This window comes from Odontomachus brunneus, unplaced genomic scaffold, assembly GCF_010583005.1.
Source record: "Odontomachus brunneus isolate Ranch 3 - 2012 unplaced genomic scaffold, Obru_v1 Obru_scaffold_085, whole genome shotgun sequence".
Taxonomy (NCBI): Eukaryota; Metazoa; Arthropoda; class Insecta; order Hymenoptera; family Formicidae; genus Odontomachus; species Odontomachus brunneus.
This window is the reverse complement of record NW_022639535.1, coordinates 493,318-511,775: the sequence shown is the minus strand read 5'-3', so window position 1 is coordinate 511,775 and position 18,458 is coordinate 493,318. Positions and strand designations below refer to the sequence as shown.

Genomic DNA, 18,458 nt, shown 5'->3' with positions numbered 1-18,458 from the left:
AGAGAGAGAGAGAGAGAGAGAGAGAGAGAGAGAGAGAGAGAGAGAGAGAGACCACAAAGAGGAGCTTCTGTAATTCCGTTAAAAGATATTACAGTGCAGCACGATGAATTCGCAGAACGACGGTGCGGAATTATGATATTGCGCGCATAGTTGTTAAAACTTATTAGAAACTTATTAGAAACTGTTGATTGGAACTTTTACCGTGGTCTCTGCAACTCGGAAGTTTGATTATTAATATGCTGGAATCGCCGTGTGATTTGCGCGCGTCGAATCGATCTTCCGCGCCCGCAGGTTTCACCGACCTAACGAACGCGAAATGTCCACTCGTGTAACTTTTGAAAGATTGCATTGGGCAGAGTTCTCGCGCGAGTCCAAAACGCGTGGGAGAACGAAAACTTACTTTCGCGCATGTCGGCTATCGTGTCGCCGGCAAGCATCCGCGATGCATCACTCACTACGCTGCTACCGTCCGACATTCCGCACGTCCTCCTCAGCTTGTTTAACTTCTTCACTTCGATGTTCATCAATCTTCTCGTCGACTGTGCTTGCGCGAGCACTTGCCGCCAATTGAACATGCGTTCGAAAGGCGCGCTCTTTAATTTGGCCAGAGCCTCGGCCTGTACCGCTAGAAAATTGTATATAATCTCCTCCTCCGGGTCGGCGAAGGCTTCCTGCTCGACGTAAATGGGACAATTAAGATCTTATTAGTGTCGTCGCGTCGCGTCGCGCTTGAGGGAAACGTATATCGATATTAATCACGGTCAACGCGACGCGACGTTTCGTGCTAATTATCCGCGGAAGGAATTTCCGCAAGATTAATTGATTTCCCCTCTCGACATACTTCTTTCCGAAGAGCGGTTTCCTTCTTAATGAACTCGTCGATCGTTAAGCGTCTATCGACCGCGGAGACCGGCAAAGGCGGCAACAACAAAGTTTCTCTGCGTTGCTGCTGCTGCTCCGGGAAGAGGAACGCGATCGTCTCCTCGAAGATTTTGTCCTGCAGGCTCAGGATCTCCCGTATTTTGCGTTTCTTTGTCCTCGCCTCCTGCCGTAATTTGAGAATGGGCGCGCGTTGTCTTTCGAGTACATCCTTCCGCAGTCCTTTTTTCTCCAAAATCACTCGCTGCATGCGTCTCTCTTCCATCGACATCCATCGTGTCTTGGCTTCTTCGAGGAATTGCCAGGGCTTCCGCCGCTGCGAGATGTCGTGCGAAATTAATTTAGTGATAAGATAGAACGGGAATGGGAGAGGGATCAGTTTACCGGCCGCACTTGCTCGAGATGGCTGAATGGCGTCTGGAATTCACGCGGAACTACCGCCGCCATTCACGGGATTATAAACGTTCGATTGGAATGCGGTTATCCGCGTTAATGCGGCGTTGTCAACTGCGGAGCGTGCCGCGAATAGAGGAGTGCCGAAAGTCATTGAATTATTTATCAACATCAGATTTACCGCGATCGCTCTCGTAGGTGTAACCGCACGAATCGCCTCCTGAACCGCGCCAGGTCTAATCTTCTCTTCGGTCTCCAAACGCTTCTTCTCGTCCTCCGTGTCGCCGGCAGCCAGCCGCCTCCTCATCTCGATTTCCTCGGGATTTGTTTCGCGCCATGCTTTCTGCCAGGCTTTAAATTCGCTTATCTGATCGGCCGGGAAAATAGAAAATCGCACATATATATGAATAGGCGGAATAAAAAAATTTACTGCCGTTGGCAGTAAAATTTACGGCGAATCACTATGGAAATAACGGGACGAGGAATTTCTCTTCTGTCGCTTCTCTTTCTTTTTTTTATGAACATGTTCCCCATTAAGATCAGCTGTATTTTTCCGTCTTACAGAAATATAAAGTTTTATGAAGCGTAACGGATTGATCCACTTGCGAAACGCAATTTTCTACTTCCGCGCGACACGTCGAACGACAAGTATTACGCGCGTGTCGTCGCGTCAGTTATTTCTTACATTCTGTACTCGCTGCAATACGCTAATCACATTTGATAATTAGCATACGATCATCGACTTCATATCGCTATCGTTCGACGCGTCTTTTCAGCGAAATTCTCGCCCGTTCAAGTCATATTTGCACTTTGTGGTGCGAGTTTCTCGACGTGGTACTCACTCAATCGCTTCGCGATCTCACCCTTTGAACCTGTCGGTCGACGAACTTTATTATCCACTCGACGTCGCTCACGTCGTACGTCATTAAGGCCCGCGGTGCCGTGAACATCCTCAGAGCGCCGGTAAAGTCGCAGAAGCCGACGCACTGTGGTTCCAACGGCAAGTCGTGCGTGTACACGCCGCAAATTATTCGTCCGGACAAACTTTGCGTGAAACTCGGCTCGTGACTCTTCACTACCAAGTCCCAGATCTCCACAGTGCCGTCCATCCGCGCCAAGATCAGGACAGTCGGTCGCAGAATGCCCCATGAGCACGCCGTGTATCTGTGTTCGAAATTTCGGAGGAAACGGTGATGACAATCGGTTCAAAGCGCGAACAGAGATGAGTTTAAGGGATGTTTACTTTCCCGAGTTACAGATCCGACAGTACTACACTCAGTACAAAACCTTGGACAGGATTTCAATGTCTTGGAATTATTTTTTTATACTTAAACTAATGGTAAATAGTATAGTCAAAACCCTATAGTAATATCCCTATTAATTTCTTTGAAAGAAAATTAGCAAAAATCTATCTTTTTTCTGTCGAAATTAAAACTTAAAGACGACATTGGGTGAACAATTAAAATTCACAACCGAATTGACACACATAACACTCGCGATCGTTTATCGAAAAGTCGTGAAACAAAAAGAATAAGAGGGAGACAGGGAGAGAGATAGAGAGGCGGATCGATAACGTTTGATAATGATTCTCGCGGCGAGGCGACCGCGCGCGCGACCATACATCGAAAATAGCTTTCATTAACAGAGTAGTAACGGCGGCCGGGCGCTGTAACCGTGAGTTATGATCGTATTGTCATGCAGATCATACCGAAAGTTCGGCTCTCGCCCGCCCCCGAAAACTATGCGCGGAGCGTGAAACGCGAGCCGGCCGCCGGCGGGTGCTTGCCGGGCAATACGAAACGCTATCGTCGCAATTACATGCTGCGCATTGCGGCAATTTATCGCGCGCGGGGTGCTCGTTATTTTTATTGCGGATGAAACGCGCGCGCGCGCGCGCGTTTCATTCCCCTGCTCGCGCGCGTCGCGTCGTGCCGACGTGCTCTGCCGTTTATGTATATTCATGATCGGGCTTCGTTAACTCTCGCGGTATTGACGTACCTCCTGGAGGAGCAATTTCTCCGCGGCCAATTCCTGCGATCTCTCGTTTGTAGGTTGTTTCAATGCGTAACTCCGTTTTGCGTTCTCTCTTTCCGCCTCTGCTTTTCTCTGTTTTCTTCCATTCCCAGAGAAGTGTTCTCTGTCTCTCTCTTTCTCTCCCTCCCTCCTCGTCGTAGTGTACGCACGGGGAAATCACTTAACGCCGCGACGTTTATTCTGACTCGCAACGACCAGAGTTCGGCTCGCTTTAACCGAACGACACTCTGGATTTTTTCTTTTTCCTACCACCCACCTACCCGATATTTGACTTCTTCCAAAGAAGCGGTTCACCAAAATCGTCCCGCCACACGGCGAAAATCTTGCCGCCCACTGTAACTACCAGCTTGTGATAATACCGCGATCTGACCGAGTGTGTGACCGGCCCATCGTGGGTCTTCTTCATCCACAGCCACCGTGCCGTCTCACGACTCACGCTCACGTCGGTCGCGAATTCGAAGCCCTCCCATGTTATGCAGCCAAAATCACCTGTTGCCATCGTTTACGCTTTAATCTACTCTCTACGCTGTTGATATTAAATTAAAGTCTTATTTAGGGAAAGAGGCGCGGCGAGAGAAAGATACATATATAAGTTTAATTAATCGTGTTTGACGGTGAAACTGGAATTACGCGAGCATCAGTCAACTCGGGATTAGCCGTGGCTGGGTCTCCGTGTTAGAACTGAAAATCGAATCACACACCGTACTGTCCACAGGGCGACACACACACATATACACACACATACTGCTTGAAACGATCAGAGGATCGCACCGGACAAGTATTTACCAGGCCGGTAGAGGCATTTAAAGAGACAAACCCTTAATTGTGTGTTTCGCTCGATGTGTTAATATTGACAGGGTCACCACCCACCTTCCACAGTGCCAACGAGCATCTTCGACTCCATGACGTAGTCCGCCTTCTCGATTATTGGTCTGTAGTACTTTCTAATCGCGACATCGTCCCTTCCCACTGGGAGCGGTTCAATTTGTTCCACGCGAAACTTCGGACTGTACATGTTGAGCGTCGTTATCACTAGCCGCCGACTCTCGTCCGGATATTGAACTATGAGAATATAGTTGGGTTGGAAGATGCGGTCGAGAATCTTAAAGGGCGACACCGGCCTCGCCGTCGTTTCCAGACGCGATTTCCTCTTTCGCTTGCCGCCAACTTGTCGAATATCCTTCTTCGCGGGTCGCCATCTTTCGCGGTGCATTACTCTCGGTTAGAAGTCAGATTAACATTGATTTCAACGGTATCTCGCGTTCGATAATCGGATAAGATTGAGACATGCGAGTTAAAATACAGGGAAAAGTTGAGATAATTTAAATATGCGAGAACAGAGAACAGGCTATTCTATTTTACATGGCGTTTTCGTCGAGTCAATCCGCAAACATCTTGTACTATTGAAAGATACAGATTACTGGAATACGCGCTCATCTCCGGCGGCGTAACTTTACCGTTCCTTTGCTTCAGTGAGTAACAATAAGGCGTACGGTAAGGCGTAACCTCGTAAATATCGTACCAATTCCGTACTGAGTGAGGAAACAATTCACTAGCGCGAGCATTCACATAGCCATTGTGCCACGATCGAAATGAAGAGAGAGTCTTCCTCGTACCGCTGGACGCACAGAGAGGATGAGTGAAAGACAGAGACAGACAGACAGATAGAGAGAGAGAGAGAGAGAGAGAGAGAGAGAGGGGGAGGGAGAAAGAGAGAGAAAGCGAGAGATCATCGGAGCTGAGGAGGAGGTTGGTAGTTGGCAGGTTCTGAGGACTACTCTCCGAACAGGAGTAGGGAGAAAGGGTTGGAAGCGAGGACTGAATACCGATCAACGATTATAGAGGGATGGTCTATCCATTTTCGGACCATATAAACGCCAACTTCGGAGAATCGAAACGGCAGAGTCGAGCTGTAGGACCATTACGGTTCCACAGACCCAGGGAGTTTCTCGAGAAGGATGGGGGCGGAGATGGGGGAGAACGGAAGACGGGTCGTCGTCTCGCGTCCGGATAGAAGGACTCGAAAGGCAGTCGAACGGCGCAACGGCGATGGCGACGGCGGCGTTCGCTCTTTAACGCTCAGCTTGCGACAAGTTTCGCACCCGTGGAACATTCGGAATCGCTAACTTTCGGTCTCGGGAGATACGACGGCCCGGACCTTTCTCGTGGTTACAAATTGCCGCTGGCTCAGGTCGCTCTCGAACATCACGCTGTTCGCCTGGCTATTCGGCTTGCTCCTGAATTTTTTAATGGGAACATTGCGACGCGGGTAAACGACCACGCTACGCACGTGAGGTTATGGACGTGAGGGAAACGGAACAGATGATAATCCTCTTAAACGATATTTTATGTAGCGACATAAAAACAATATAAATTCTTAAACGCATGAGAGAAAGAGTGAGACTTTCGTATAAGATCATCTAAGGTAGAAACATCAATGCTTGGACATTACACAGTAATTTTATAGTAAGAATTACCATAAGATTTTGTAGCTGAGGAATAGATTGACATTCAGCAGTGATTCATTACTCTCAAGTAGAAGAAGCTATCTTATGGTGTCAGAGAATCTTTAGCTCGGCTTTATTAGGAGACTCGTAGACCATGACATGCGGGAAATGCGTTTTGTAAAATATTTTCGCATATAATCGTGCATTATTCCTCGTGATAAACGCATCTATTTAGTACTTAGTCCTTTAGCTACTCTGCTATATAAATGTTTAATAGCACTTAGCTTATTTATTGACCGGAGGATGTTCCTTTTAGTCGTCTTCTCTTGCCTGACTGCAAGAATTGCTTCATAAGAAGGTCGCGAGAGAGGGAGAGAGAGGGTGGGAGATATAGAAAGGGGCAGATAAAGGGATGTAGAAAGAAAGAAGGAAAAAATGAAGGGGAAGGGCTAAAGATAGGGTAAAAGAAAGACAGGAAGAGAGTGAGGAGAGAAAAGTGATGGAGGGGTAAGAGAAAGGAAAGAATTATAGAGAGAGGAAGAAAAAAGGGGGGAGGCGTAGCGGGTGTGGAGGAAGTGGGAAGAAAGAGGAAATAGGAGAAGCGAAAGAAGTGGAGTGTGGAGAGAAAGAGAGGGAGAAGAAGATAAGGGTGAGTGGGAGATCGAGAGAAAGCGAAGGGAGGGGAGAGAGGTTTTCATGCGACATTAAAAAATTAAAAGAACACTCGCAACGTTAAGAGCAAACTAGGAAATTGATAGGAAAAGGATATTCACTTGAGGTCCCAGAAGGCGATCGTGCTGTCCTCGCTTGCAGTTACAAATTGCCAACTTAAGTTGTCCAAAGGTGCGTTTTTTGGTAAGGACGTGATTTTGCCGCTTCGGTTGATCTCGTGATGCAACGGCATCCACGTTATCTGGGTAATGGCCGCCTTTTGGCTATGCGTCAGCGAGGATATCGCCGTCGGAGCGATCCGTAACGTCACCGTCACATCGCGCATCCAAGTCATCAGGCTCTTTATCGCAAGCCTGTACTTTTCTTGAGCACTCGTTCTCGTCACTACTGTCTCCATCTGCTCGATTTTGCCGGGGATGTGCCAGATGGCGACCTGATGGCCGATTTAGGTATATTTTAGCTCGGAGGGGCGGAAGGATAATGGAGCAATGTCGAAAAGAAATTTGTGCGTTCTCGGCGGCAAAAGTGATACGTGTCCACGCGTAAAATTAGAGAAACATGAAGTCGGCGATACGCGAGAACGTAATTGATTACCTGGCCGTTTGTACAACCGCCCACGACGACACTTCCGTCGAGTGGACACACGGCGACAGACGTCACTTCTCGCGGACTTTCAAGGATCAATTTGGGTGATAAAAAATCGTTGAAGGACCATATTAGCACGTAGTTGTCATTGTCGCGAGTTATGAACACCTATACGCACGAGAAAGAAAGAAGGGAAGAAAGACGACGCGTTATTTTGAGTTAAACCGTACTTTCGTTGATAGGAAAATCTGCATAGCTCGCGTTGTTAGTCGATTTCGGATTTATAAATTTACGAGATGCTAATGCTTATGTGAGACAGCGTGTTTGCGGGGATCGATAAACCTCCTCCTGAATTTTGGGACCTATCAGATGTTCGCTCTTGGCATGTCGCGTGTAAGCGATCATCGCTAGTCCGGTCCAGAACGGATGCCAACAGAGATCGTTGACGACTCTGTTCACAGTGAGCTTTCCCTCGTAGTAGCTCTGGTGTTCCGTGTAGCCTATCGGCACCGGTGCTTGCGTATCCTTCTCATTGCGCACCAAATTTGCGTAATCATTCGTGTAAATGTCCCATGTGGAATTCATCGAGATCTACGTAGACGGTAAAGTCGCGAAAATAATTAGGAGAATAATAATAAGCTCTCTTCTTCGATCTTAGTTACGATTAATCTTACAAGTAAACCAAAAGGTACACTCCGATTTCTTTCTAATTTGATACAAATGTAAAAATACAAAAAATATTTGGATCATATTTTTTCATTTTGGCTCACTTTGAGTTTCGTGAGTAGTTTATAGCTTTTTAATGTTCTCACTCCTATCATCAAGTACAACAAACATGTATAAGAAATAAAATTGAATACAAGATATAGTTAAATAATTTTAACAAAATTGGCATAGCTGAGACACGAATTTTAAATTTCTTTAGCCGAGATTTCAACCAAAATATTTCAAATTTTTGCTAAATTAGTTAAAAATGGTTTGAATCGGAAAAATGGCTTGATCTCGGTCAAACTGAGAAATTATTTGTATAAATAATTTTTTCAACTTTTTACATGGTTTGTTTATTTTATTATTTATACAAATAATTTTACACATTTGACTTTATATTCATAATTAATAAAACGCTTTTATCTTTTAAATTTCTTTAGCCGAGATTCCCACCTAAATATTTTAAATTTATCAAAAAAATTGTTCGAATTTCGGCTAAACCGAGAGAGAGAAATGCAGTAATTTTAATGAAAATTTTAACAAATTCGGTATAACTGAGACACTAATCGTTCTAGATTTTTTAGCTGAGATTCCAATTGAAGTATTTCAAATCTGCTAAATTAATTAAAAATGGTTCGAATCTCGGCCAAACCGAAAAATTATTCGTATAAATAATTTTTTTTTCAACTTTTTAAGTTGAAATGTTTTGTTTAAACATTTTATTATTTATACAAATAATTTTAAAGATTTGACTTCATATTCATAATCAGCAAACCAAAAACGCCTATTTTATCTTGAATTTTATTTCTTATGCATTTTTATTGCAGTTGTTAATGATAGAAGTGAAGACATTGAAAAGCTATAAACTGCCCGTGAAACTCAAAGTGGGTCAAAATAAAAAAATATGATCTAAATATTTTTTGTACTTCTACATTTGTGCTAAATTAGAAAGAAATCGGAGTGTAATCTTTGAGTAGGTTTACTTGTTAGTTGTGTTAAAGTGCTCTCTAAAGTAAAGTCAGAGTATTTTTTATTGAAATGCTAACTTATAACTGGTGGTTCAATTATATGAAACAGTAAAGTGGATATACTTTCATTGAAGATCCGCAAATATTCACTGATTTTTGGTAAAATATTTCTTTTACTAATTTAATTAAGAATATTTTAATTTTAATATTTCTTTCAATAGTTTCTTAAGTTTCAATATTTACTTTGCTGATTCAATCAAAAGCATTTTTATTAATTTACTTTAAAAGAATGTAGATGATTGTTAATCATAATTAATAATTTTAATCAACTTTATGAAAGTTTGGATGATTGATAATTATTCGCGTTATTCGCGAGGCGAATAACAGTTACCTGATTGCACATATCTTCGGTATAACGGTACAGAAAATCTTTCAAGGAGTCAATCTTCTCCTCGGGATATGTCGACAGATCGATAGTTTCATATTCGTACAGATATTGGAACCACGAATTGGCGGATATCTGCGACGCTGTTTGAGTCTCGTTGTGTCGAACGAAGGGCGTGACTTGCGTCGACCTGCTTACCAATTTACGCCATACATTGTCAAATATTTGCCGGTGCGGCAGCAGCTCGATGTATCCGTCTCTTTGATCGCCGGTCGTTCTATCTGCCAGATTTATCGGCATCCCCAGCAAATCGGCGGTGGACGTCACCTGATCAAATATAAAAGATCGCCATTCGAATCGCGGTGCAGCGCGGCACAAGAGCGTTACGATGAAACAATCCGCGGGAGATATCGCGCGGGGATTTATGCGAGCCACCTTTTGTACGTTCGAAATCAGGATAAAGTGATTAATAAATAATTTATCGCAATTTGTGAGTGCCGTATGCGACATTATTTGTCGATTCGGCCGGATATTTACAGGCAGGATTACTAGAAATTTACGATAATCACTTTAATACCGCGGCTTCAAAATTAATGAATGCGGCCCGTCGATATTTACTCTACGTGCGTCATCGCTACTTGGAGTTTTTATTCTGAAAAAAAGTATTTGATATTTATATAACTATAATCGTATAGAAAAATAATTATTATAAATTATAGCAAAGGAAAATCATTTCTATCAAATCCTACTGTAATGTCAGTGATGATAGCCTTACATGCATTACAATTACTACTACTATTGTCGTGTTAAAACAAGAAATATGGTTGGGGCCAAAAATAGGCATAATTTTAGTCAGAGTAGCCATTTTTTCTCTCAGTGTAAAAATACGCTGAAAAAAAAATCCTGTCGCACCGAACGCGATGTCGCGAGTACCAAGGCCGACGGATGATATGCAAATCGCGAGTGGGCGCGCGAAGTTTCGCGACGGCGGGATGGAAAGTCACAAATCCGTTTAATGAGAACAATGTCATGTTGAGGACACTCGATGTCTCGGCTGCGTCTTGAAAATCGTCCGACTCAACCGAGCGCTCACCTCGATCTCGAAAAGCGGCCGCGTGTTCTTGACGACCTCGGCGTCGACTTCGGCGCCGCTTCCCCAGTCGAACCAGCGACCGACTGGCTTGAATACCGCGACTCTCACGCGATCCTCGTGCTCTTGCCGTTGCTCCTGTATCAGCCTCGTCACCGCGTCCGTGCTTTCTTGGGTCAGGCAGATGTAGAACTGCGCGTCCTCGGTGAGTGACGGCGCGTACCCGATGAGCATCTTGTCTTCCGGGAACGCGTGGATCTCGTCCTTCACAGGCAGGAAGTCACTACTTTCGGAGTGTAGATCTATGTTGTCTTCGATGATGTCCTTCCTCACGTGAACCCACGGATACTCGGTAGTCACGTTTTCGCCGATCACGCAGCCGACGATTTTCTGCGTCAATGGCGATAGGTCGATTCTCGCTATACCCCACATTCCCTGTGAAATCGATTCAGAGTCAACCTCTCTCTCTCTCTCTCTCTCTCTCTCTCTCTCTTTCTCTCTTACACCCTGTCACCCCAACTCTCTCCCACCCCTCCCTCCCCCTTTAGTATATAACGAGTGACGTTCTATTTTTTTATTCGTGATTAGATGTCGGAACGAACGACGCTGAATTTGCGTTGTATAATTTCGCACGTAGAATTCCACGCGTTCCATTTGACAGTCCGATTAGAACCGTTCGGAATTTCGAAAATAGTACAAACCGCTGTCACGTCAAGAGGATATTCACCATCGACACGGAATATCGAATTCTCGATGGCGGCTCCTCTGTCGCTCCCATTATACTGTATCTCAACATGTCGCCCATCGACGAATCAAGTGGAGCATACGAAGCGTAAGAGGCGAGATCATAGATGGTTTTTCGTCTCCTCGTTGCCGGGTCGTCCATCTCTATGCGGACCTTCTTCTTCGCTTCTCTCTCCCAATCTCGTTGGGCTGAGAAGGAAACGCGTGCGAGGATTGCTCGTGAAATTTTATACTCCCTGTTTTTCAAACAGATCATCCAAATACTCAACCGGTATGCATTTATCGAACTTGCGTGACTCATATTGAAATGAAACAAAATCAATAATCTCTCTCGTTATTACAAGCCCAGCTCGCCGCTTTAAATCCGCGTCATTCATATTTGAGCATATTTACGCTCGACTAGGTTTACGTTTCATTGTTAACATTGTGCGTAACTTTTACCCCGACACGCGTATCCGATACGCATCATCGATCTTCGTTCGGTACATAATTTTAACCCATTCGTTACAAAGTTCCAATATTGGTACATTCGACATTATCGACGTTCTTCCACGCGCTATCGTATACGCTTTTAACAGCGTATTTCCATCAGACGATATTTGCTTTTTAAATGAATGTGTAAACAAAATATGTTAATTGCACACAGACCCCAAAAGAAAATTCCGCCCGTATAATCCATGTAGATATTCCGCGACACAGAGCGTGCACGCCCTTTATTTGAGATGTACCGTGACGTTTGATCAGTTATATCTCATTTCCGACGCGAACGACACGAAACGCGCGTCACGCGTTTCATAACCTACACGGCTCTTCCTCGTCCCATTCCTTGTCCACGTAAGATTCTTCCTCCTCGAAGTCAGAGGATTGCTCCACTTCGAAAGACTCATCATGATATCCGTGTTCCAACTCGGCGTCGTCCTCCCGCAGCGTCCTCCCTTCGTCGTCTGGACGCGTTTCCTCGTCCATGACAGCTCCCTCGATTATTTCACGTTCCCAAAAGCCGGCGGTGCCGATGAATTCAGTGCGACTTGGCACGGATGTAACGCGTCCACGTGCACGCGTTCGCACGTAATGCGCGTCGATCGGACGTGCTGCGAATGTAACAAGAGCGGGTCCACGTGCGAGCCGGAGAAATAGAGTCACGAAAAGACACAGAAGAAACGATGACACTCGCGTTCACGATCGTGCGAAACGAGCGAAATCGGGGTTTGCCGGTGTGTAACGACTTTTTTAATCCGACAGACTGTATAACATCGATAAAATCGACGGCCGGCGCTACATGCCGAGGCTTAACGAAATTCTGAGTCGGGTACATTTGCAGTTTGATTGAACATTGAAATCTCGGGTTTCATGGCGGCGACGAACCCGCGTCCATCGCGAGCTCTTGCGAGCGCAGACGGGGTGGATGGATGTGTTTCGGAATATCAATTTTTCCCTGTGAAATACGAGCGAACGTGAGAAGGGCGATTTAATTGTTTTTACATCAGGCCGAGAGCGAAACGGGTCGCTCGTGCACTTAACCCATTTCGCAAACTCGATATCACCGCAAGCATTGTCAGCGCTGACGGAACGGTTTGTAACCCGATGAGTAATTTAATCGCGCGGCGGCTAATTCATCGCTTTTAAACGCGCGGATGTATCGCTAATTGGTAATACGAATCGGACGATAACTTAACGTAAATATCGTGAAATGTTTGCCCGCACGTTAACGAGCCGTGTTGCACGTGCTAGACGACAGAGGGTTAATGTGCGAAGGTTTCGCGTTTTCATCGCGTTTTTTTCTCGCGAAATGAGTAAAGGTATTCCTTTTCGTTTTTCTCGCAACAGGCACGGAACAGCGCGCGCTACGCAAAGAAAACACTTATTTTTCTCTACAATTATCTGAATAAAACATGATGTGATTGTAGCGCGCGGACTGGCTCGCGCGGTATTCCGGGATTGTAATTAAAAGGTTCCCATCGCGCGGCCCGTTGAAACGCAATTACGAGCGGTATAAAATATTGCCTGGTTGTCAGAGCAAACTTTTGCTCGTCAAACGTAATAAATTGCCGTGCGGCAACGTAACTCTGTCACGCGACGGTATCGACGCGAGAGATCTTACGTGACAGGATTTGGCAGGAGCTTCAATCGAGGCGGGGGCGTGATTTAATTGGCGCACATTCGCGCACCTTGCGATGTTTCTGTGCCTTTTTATTTCGACGTATCTTGCAGGAATTTTGGGGCATGCGTTCCGACACCATCAATCAAGAGTTCCGCGGCGAGCAGCCGGGAACCTTAAAGTGCCGTGAAATTCGCGGAGCATAGAGAAATTTACAACTTATTCCTCGCGATACGGCAGTGAGACAAATTTACCTTCGCATATATATATATATATCTTAAATTCCCTACCGTTGCGATGCTTATGGTCGTGCGCGGGCGGGAGGAGAAGTCGTTGCGCGCTAAGCACGGGGGCAAATATTTATTCGAGATTACGCGGACGTAGATTACGACTTTATCCTTTATCCGCGCTGTAGCGGCGCTCTCCGCCTCTATACATATATATACATATATATATATATATATATAATTAAAAATATGTAAATTATCGAATACGCGGCGCGCAAACCGGAATAGCAGGCAAAATAAAAGGGACTCGAGATGACAAGAATAAACCGATGCAAATGCGCACTGATAGCGCACTCTGGTAATCAAAATTTATGGGTCGTTTACGCTTAAAATATGCAGCATTTGACGTGTATCCGCGCACTCTCCCACGCATTACTTTATACATAATACATCGTCCTACTTCGGATTTTGAAAGTATCCATAACGCGCGGCTATTAGAGATACGCAATAAGTATCGTTTTTATGATTTATCTTTGCATTTTCGATTCCCTCTGCGAGATGCGTAAGCGCGTCGCGCGCGCTTTCTTGAAAAATGTACTTTATATCGGGCGCATACCGGCGAGTCGTAAAAAGAAGGGGAAGTGTCGGTCGCTCTCTTTTAAAGGCGTTCAGTTAAGGGAAACTGAATTTTGCGGAACGATATTGCATAGCTTGCGGGTTACAGTTCTTCGAGACTTCTTTTTATATATACGGGAGATTCTTTATATTACCCTTACTTATTCGTCATAAAACGCGTGTATTAAAACTGTAAGGTGAATCAGCTTCCGGAGATGAAAACTTTGACCCAACTGAAGGCTGCGAGTATAACTAATGACAACTCAATTTCTTTCTCTCTCGCCTCTCACTTGACTCATTTCATCTCTTGCTTGTTAACCACAGACCTGCAATATTGTATATACATTTGAATCAATGTAACGTCTCGGTTACACAACGTTAAAGTTGCTCGAGTTGATTTATTTGTGTTCAGACCAATATTTGTATATAAGATCAATAAGGGTTGTGCGCTGGATGTTAGTGCAAGTGATTAAATTATGGGAGAGTAATATTGTTTGACAGTGTAAATGTACACACACATATCCAGTACACAGCTCTTGTTGACTTTATACAGTATTTCTCGTAATACGATTGTGTTCCAATATAGTTTGAATTGTATTCCAACAGATGTATATCTTTCGTTTATATAGTTTATTTGTATTTTCTTGTTTTTTTTTATTTTTTTATTTAAGGTCGTTCTTCACGTTGCACGTGAGACAAAGTAAAGTTGTTCTTCGTCGTGACAGTGGCGGTGCAGTGGCGATGTAAACACAGAGTTTAGGTAATGTTTTTTGTCGAGTCGACTCAAACATATCTGGATATTAATTGGTCGAAAAGTTTCCGATTTTATTACTGCACGATAACGATTTGAGTGTCGCACAACGATAGTATTACTCGTGCTCGCGCTGGACGATTGGTATTTCTAGCGTTTCGGTAGGCCCGTAATCGGCGATTCGCAACCGTTGGAAAAATAGATTCCCCGGCGTTTAGACAATTTGACCTCGCAGCCGGACGGGCTGCACGGCGATTAATCAATTGCAAATATATACCACGTAGATTGGAAATACACGCTGCCTATTTCCTGTTTAATCGAATCAAATTGAGATGGTATTTTCCCTGTGTCCGGTCTCTCCATTTATCGGGCCGAAATGTCGAGTGGCGGTGCTTTCCTCTCTCGCCCATAGAACGTAAACGATCCAAAATGTGTTCACTGACGATTGATCGGTCAAAGGGAAAACCACAGAAAGTCCTCGCTGCTTCCGAGAGGGGAGAGTACGCGCGAGAAAAATAGTCGACCGTAGAAATTGTTCCGGGCTAATTATCGCTGTAGAAAAACGCTCGTCGCAACCAACATCTTTGCGAAAATCCGATTTTCCATCTCGCGTGAAACACCGAGAACGTATCGTTTTGAGATCGCATCACCAGATTGCTCCTTGCCATGGCAAATATTTCGCGAAGCATTCTTATCTCTATTTTTACCGCTTACCGTATCTACTCACCGTTAAATTTATCACTCGCAGCGCCCACCGCTCGCGTCTCTCCCCCGCAAAGAGAGCTGAAGATAATTTATTTATAGTGAAACGCGGCGTAAGTAGCCGGGCAGGACTTTAAGTGGCACTTTCCTTCGTGGAGGATGCAAAGGATGCTCCGTCGCAAACAGATGTTAAAATACTCCGAGTTTCGCGCGTACATGAGAGCGAGAGAGAGAGAGAGAGAGAGAGGTGAGGGGAGGGAGCGCCGCGTTTACTGCCGCGTTTATTTCGAAAATTCAGAATAGAGCGCTTTTTTAAGTCCCGCCGGACGGAACTTTTACGCTGCTTTTGTAGTAGTCGGTTGCACAGTGCGGCGTTGGTGGATACTTTATCGTTCTAGCTTTTATTCCGCTCGTCCACCCGCTCGCTCGCTCGCGCGAGTCCGCCGGAGCTCCCAGTGGATACAAGAGAATCGTCCGAACGAGCGAACGCGCAGCGTACAACCGAACATTGAAAATATTGGGTTGTTTTTAACGCCACCGTTCATCCCGGGCGACATGAATTTTTACGGCGATTTGACAGCTGCGAGATTTTCATATGAAAGGACCTCTCTCGTCGGGCCCACTTTGCAAAATTATTTGCGCAGTAAAATTTATGCTTCCGGCCGGGACTCTCGCGACGTGGCATCACCGACTCGTAGACGATACGAGCACGCTGTCGATACTTCCGAACTGTGTGCGGAGCGAAAATTTTTCCTCGAGAAAAGAAACAAAAATTCCTGAAAAATTGTTACGAACTAAATTTCTTATTATCTTCTTGTTCGAATTGTGTGAAAAATATACCAAAAATGCTCGACGCAAACGTTAAAAATTGCTGCCCAGTATAATTGGGGAGAAATCAATTTCTAATCGCGCGTCTGTTTTGTTCACGCCGCTGGCGCGAGTTGTAATTCTTATTGAGCGTCGTTTTTCGGATTTCCAAAGATTGTCGCTGTTATCACGGCGAGACAAATAGAGATTGGGATGGAATTTTGTAAACCGCGATCTCTGAAATTTTCATTTGGCTAAGCGAACATCAAGTGTCTGGCGGTGCCCGAAATACAACACAGCCGGGGCACTCGTCGAACCAGCCGTCGACCGATTTAATTTCGTTCCGTCATCCCTGTCGTATCGCGCGCCGGCTTTTAGCGCGACTCGACCGCGCTCTATTTTCATTTCCATTATGAATAATGCCGAGGTAGTTATGTGTAAACGATCGCAGCTTATCGTGTCCCGATTTACATAACGTCTTTTTGATCAGCGAAGCTATAAAACGACGCTCGCAACGCTGGCGCGAGGCGAGGACGATGATCCGTCGTGTCTTAAGGAGATTTGGATTTGTTGTAAATATGAGAGGCGATGTTGTCGCACATCGTGGAATTCGCGATCGCGAATCTATCGATCCCGTTATCGGATGTGAAATTAGCAATGTGGAATAATGATATAATCCTTTTGGGTCTCCCTCTGCTCCTTTACTATTCGAAGACGTTCTGAGATATCGTATTCAGAGATGACAGACCTCCGCGAGAAAACTCTTACGTATAATAACTTGTATACCTTGATAACGTGATTCTCACGTATAACTCGACGCGAACATTCGGTGCGTATGAAATTCAGTCTCTTGATAATTCTGCGCCGAAGTCGCGCCATGTCACAGATGGCTACGCTTCACGCCGAATGTGAAATATGAAAACGCGCGCGCGAATCTCAACTTGTCGTGTTTTCACTCCACTTAATGGATTTGGTGGAAAATGACGTAGTCGCCTCATTTTCAGCTACAATGTATGCTCAACGTGTAGATCGCGTTTCATATGAACATGAGCTTTCTCGTGAGCGGAATCAGACACTCATATTTAGCGGTGAATTTGCGATGGAAATATGAACAACGAGAATACGCGGTCGCTGTCTGTCTCCTCCTATGGGGTGTTTTTAGCGTGCTGAATTACAGACCGACGATCCCTGGTATCATGAGAGGAGAGAGAGAGGAATAGAGAGAGATAGAGATAATATGTGTATCTCTTATAAATTTTGAATTGCTGTGTAAAATTGTGAGTGTGCATGGATCAAGGCACTGATAAAGAATTTCGGGAAATGGATGCTATCAACGTCTCTCCTGCAAGTCGTTCCTCGCGTAGCTCGCTACACGCGAATCGCGTAGTCGGGGAATAAGGCCGGCGTGCATTTTAGAGAGGAAAATGCGAGCGATATAATCCTGAAAGTCGGATGCACGACGATGCGATGCGAAAGTAGCGCGGCACATAGTGTAGTACGAAGTATAGGGGGTGCAAGAGGGAGGGGAGAGGGTTCTGCGGGGTTAGATGGGGTGGTATCACATCGTCGACTCGTAAAATCTCATGAGATCGCTGTCTCGGTATCGGGAGATGTCTTCGTGGCCAGAGTAGACGCGGGGGTAGCGACGGAGCTAAAAGCGAGTTGAAGCCGCTATAGCGACGAGAGAGTGAGATGAATAGACAGATAGATGGAGAGGGAGAGAGAAAGGAGGGAGATGGTGGAATGTCGCGAGACGTATATTTGATCTGGGTGGTAAGTCTGATCGAAAGGGCAGGATGGCGGTCCATCACAATTTCACATTTCACGAACTGCTGCTGCGAGCGAGCGACAGCAACAGCAACGTCGACAATATTTTGCCAATCGCGGCATGCGATTTTCACGCGAAAGACTTTTCTCCGGCACCGAGGGCACACGGGACACTTGGGGGAGGGAGGAAGAAGAGGGGATAATTGTCGGTATAATTTGGCGATGAGGTCGAAAAAGCTTGCACGAGGAGGAGCTCCACGCGCATACTTTGCTCTCACGTTTAATTCCGCAGTCGCGGAGTACGCGTTCACGCGCACGCGTTTTATGACACTAATTTGGGCACATCTTGTATTCGTACATCGTAACATGCAAATGAAGATATATTCCAGCCGGCACACGTCTGTACATATATATATATATATATATATATATATATGTGCAGGGAGATAAAATAGCAGTTGTGTATTTCTTGCTCGCATATATCTCTCTCTCTCTCTCTTTCTCTGCGTGGCTTTACGTAAGTCACTGATGCGATTATCTACTTTGACATCTATTTCCATAACAACCCGAGGCACCGGCTGTTCTC

At 45.1% G+C, this 18,458-nt stretch overlaps 1 protein-coding gene across 1 annotated transcript in view; it reads right to left on the bottom strand.

Moving 5' to 3' along the window:
* Window positions 1-11,871, bottom strand: part of LOC116847894 (WD repeat-containing protein 63-like) — a 13,592-nt gene extending 1,721 nt beyond the window's left edge. Inside the window, exons 1-12 of the mRNA XM_032823393.1 lie at window positions 11,709-11,871; window positions 10,889-11,094; window positions 10,165-10,596; window positions 9,078-9,398; window positions 7,353-7,601; window positions 6,527-6,858; window positions 4,177-4,505; window positions 3,567-3,795; window positions 2,136-2,436; window positions 1,454-1,639; window positions 842-1,195; window positions 401-671 (exon numbers count right to left, since the gene is read on the bottom strand). Of these exons, the coding sequence (XP_032679284.1) occupies window positions 401-671; window positions 842-1,195; window positions 1,454-1,639; window positions 2,136-2,436; window positions 3,567-3,795; window positions 4,177-4,505; window positions 6,527-6,858; window positions 7,353-7,601; window positions 9,078-9,398; window positions 10,165-10,596; window positions 10,889-11,094; window positions 11,709-11,871 (3,373 nt within the window). The remainder of the gene's footprint in view (window positions 1-400; window positions 672-841; window positions 1,196-1,453; window positions 1,640-2,135; window positions 2,437-3,566; window positions 3,796-4,176; window positions 4,506-6,526; window positions 6,859-7,352; window positions 7,602-9,077; window positions 9,399-10,164; window positions 10,597-10,888; window positions 11,095-11,708) is intronic.
* Between the last annotated feature and the right edge of the window lie 6,587 nt (window positions 11,872-18,458).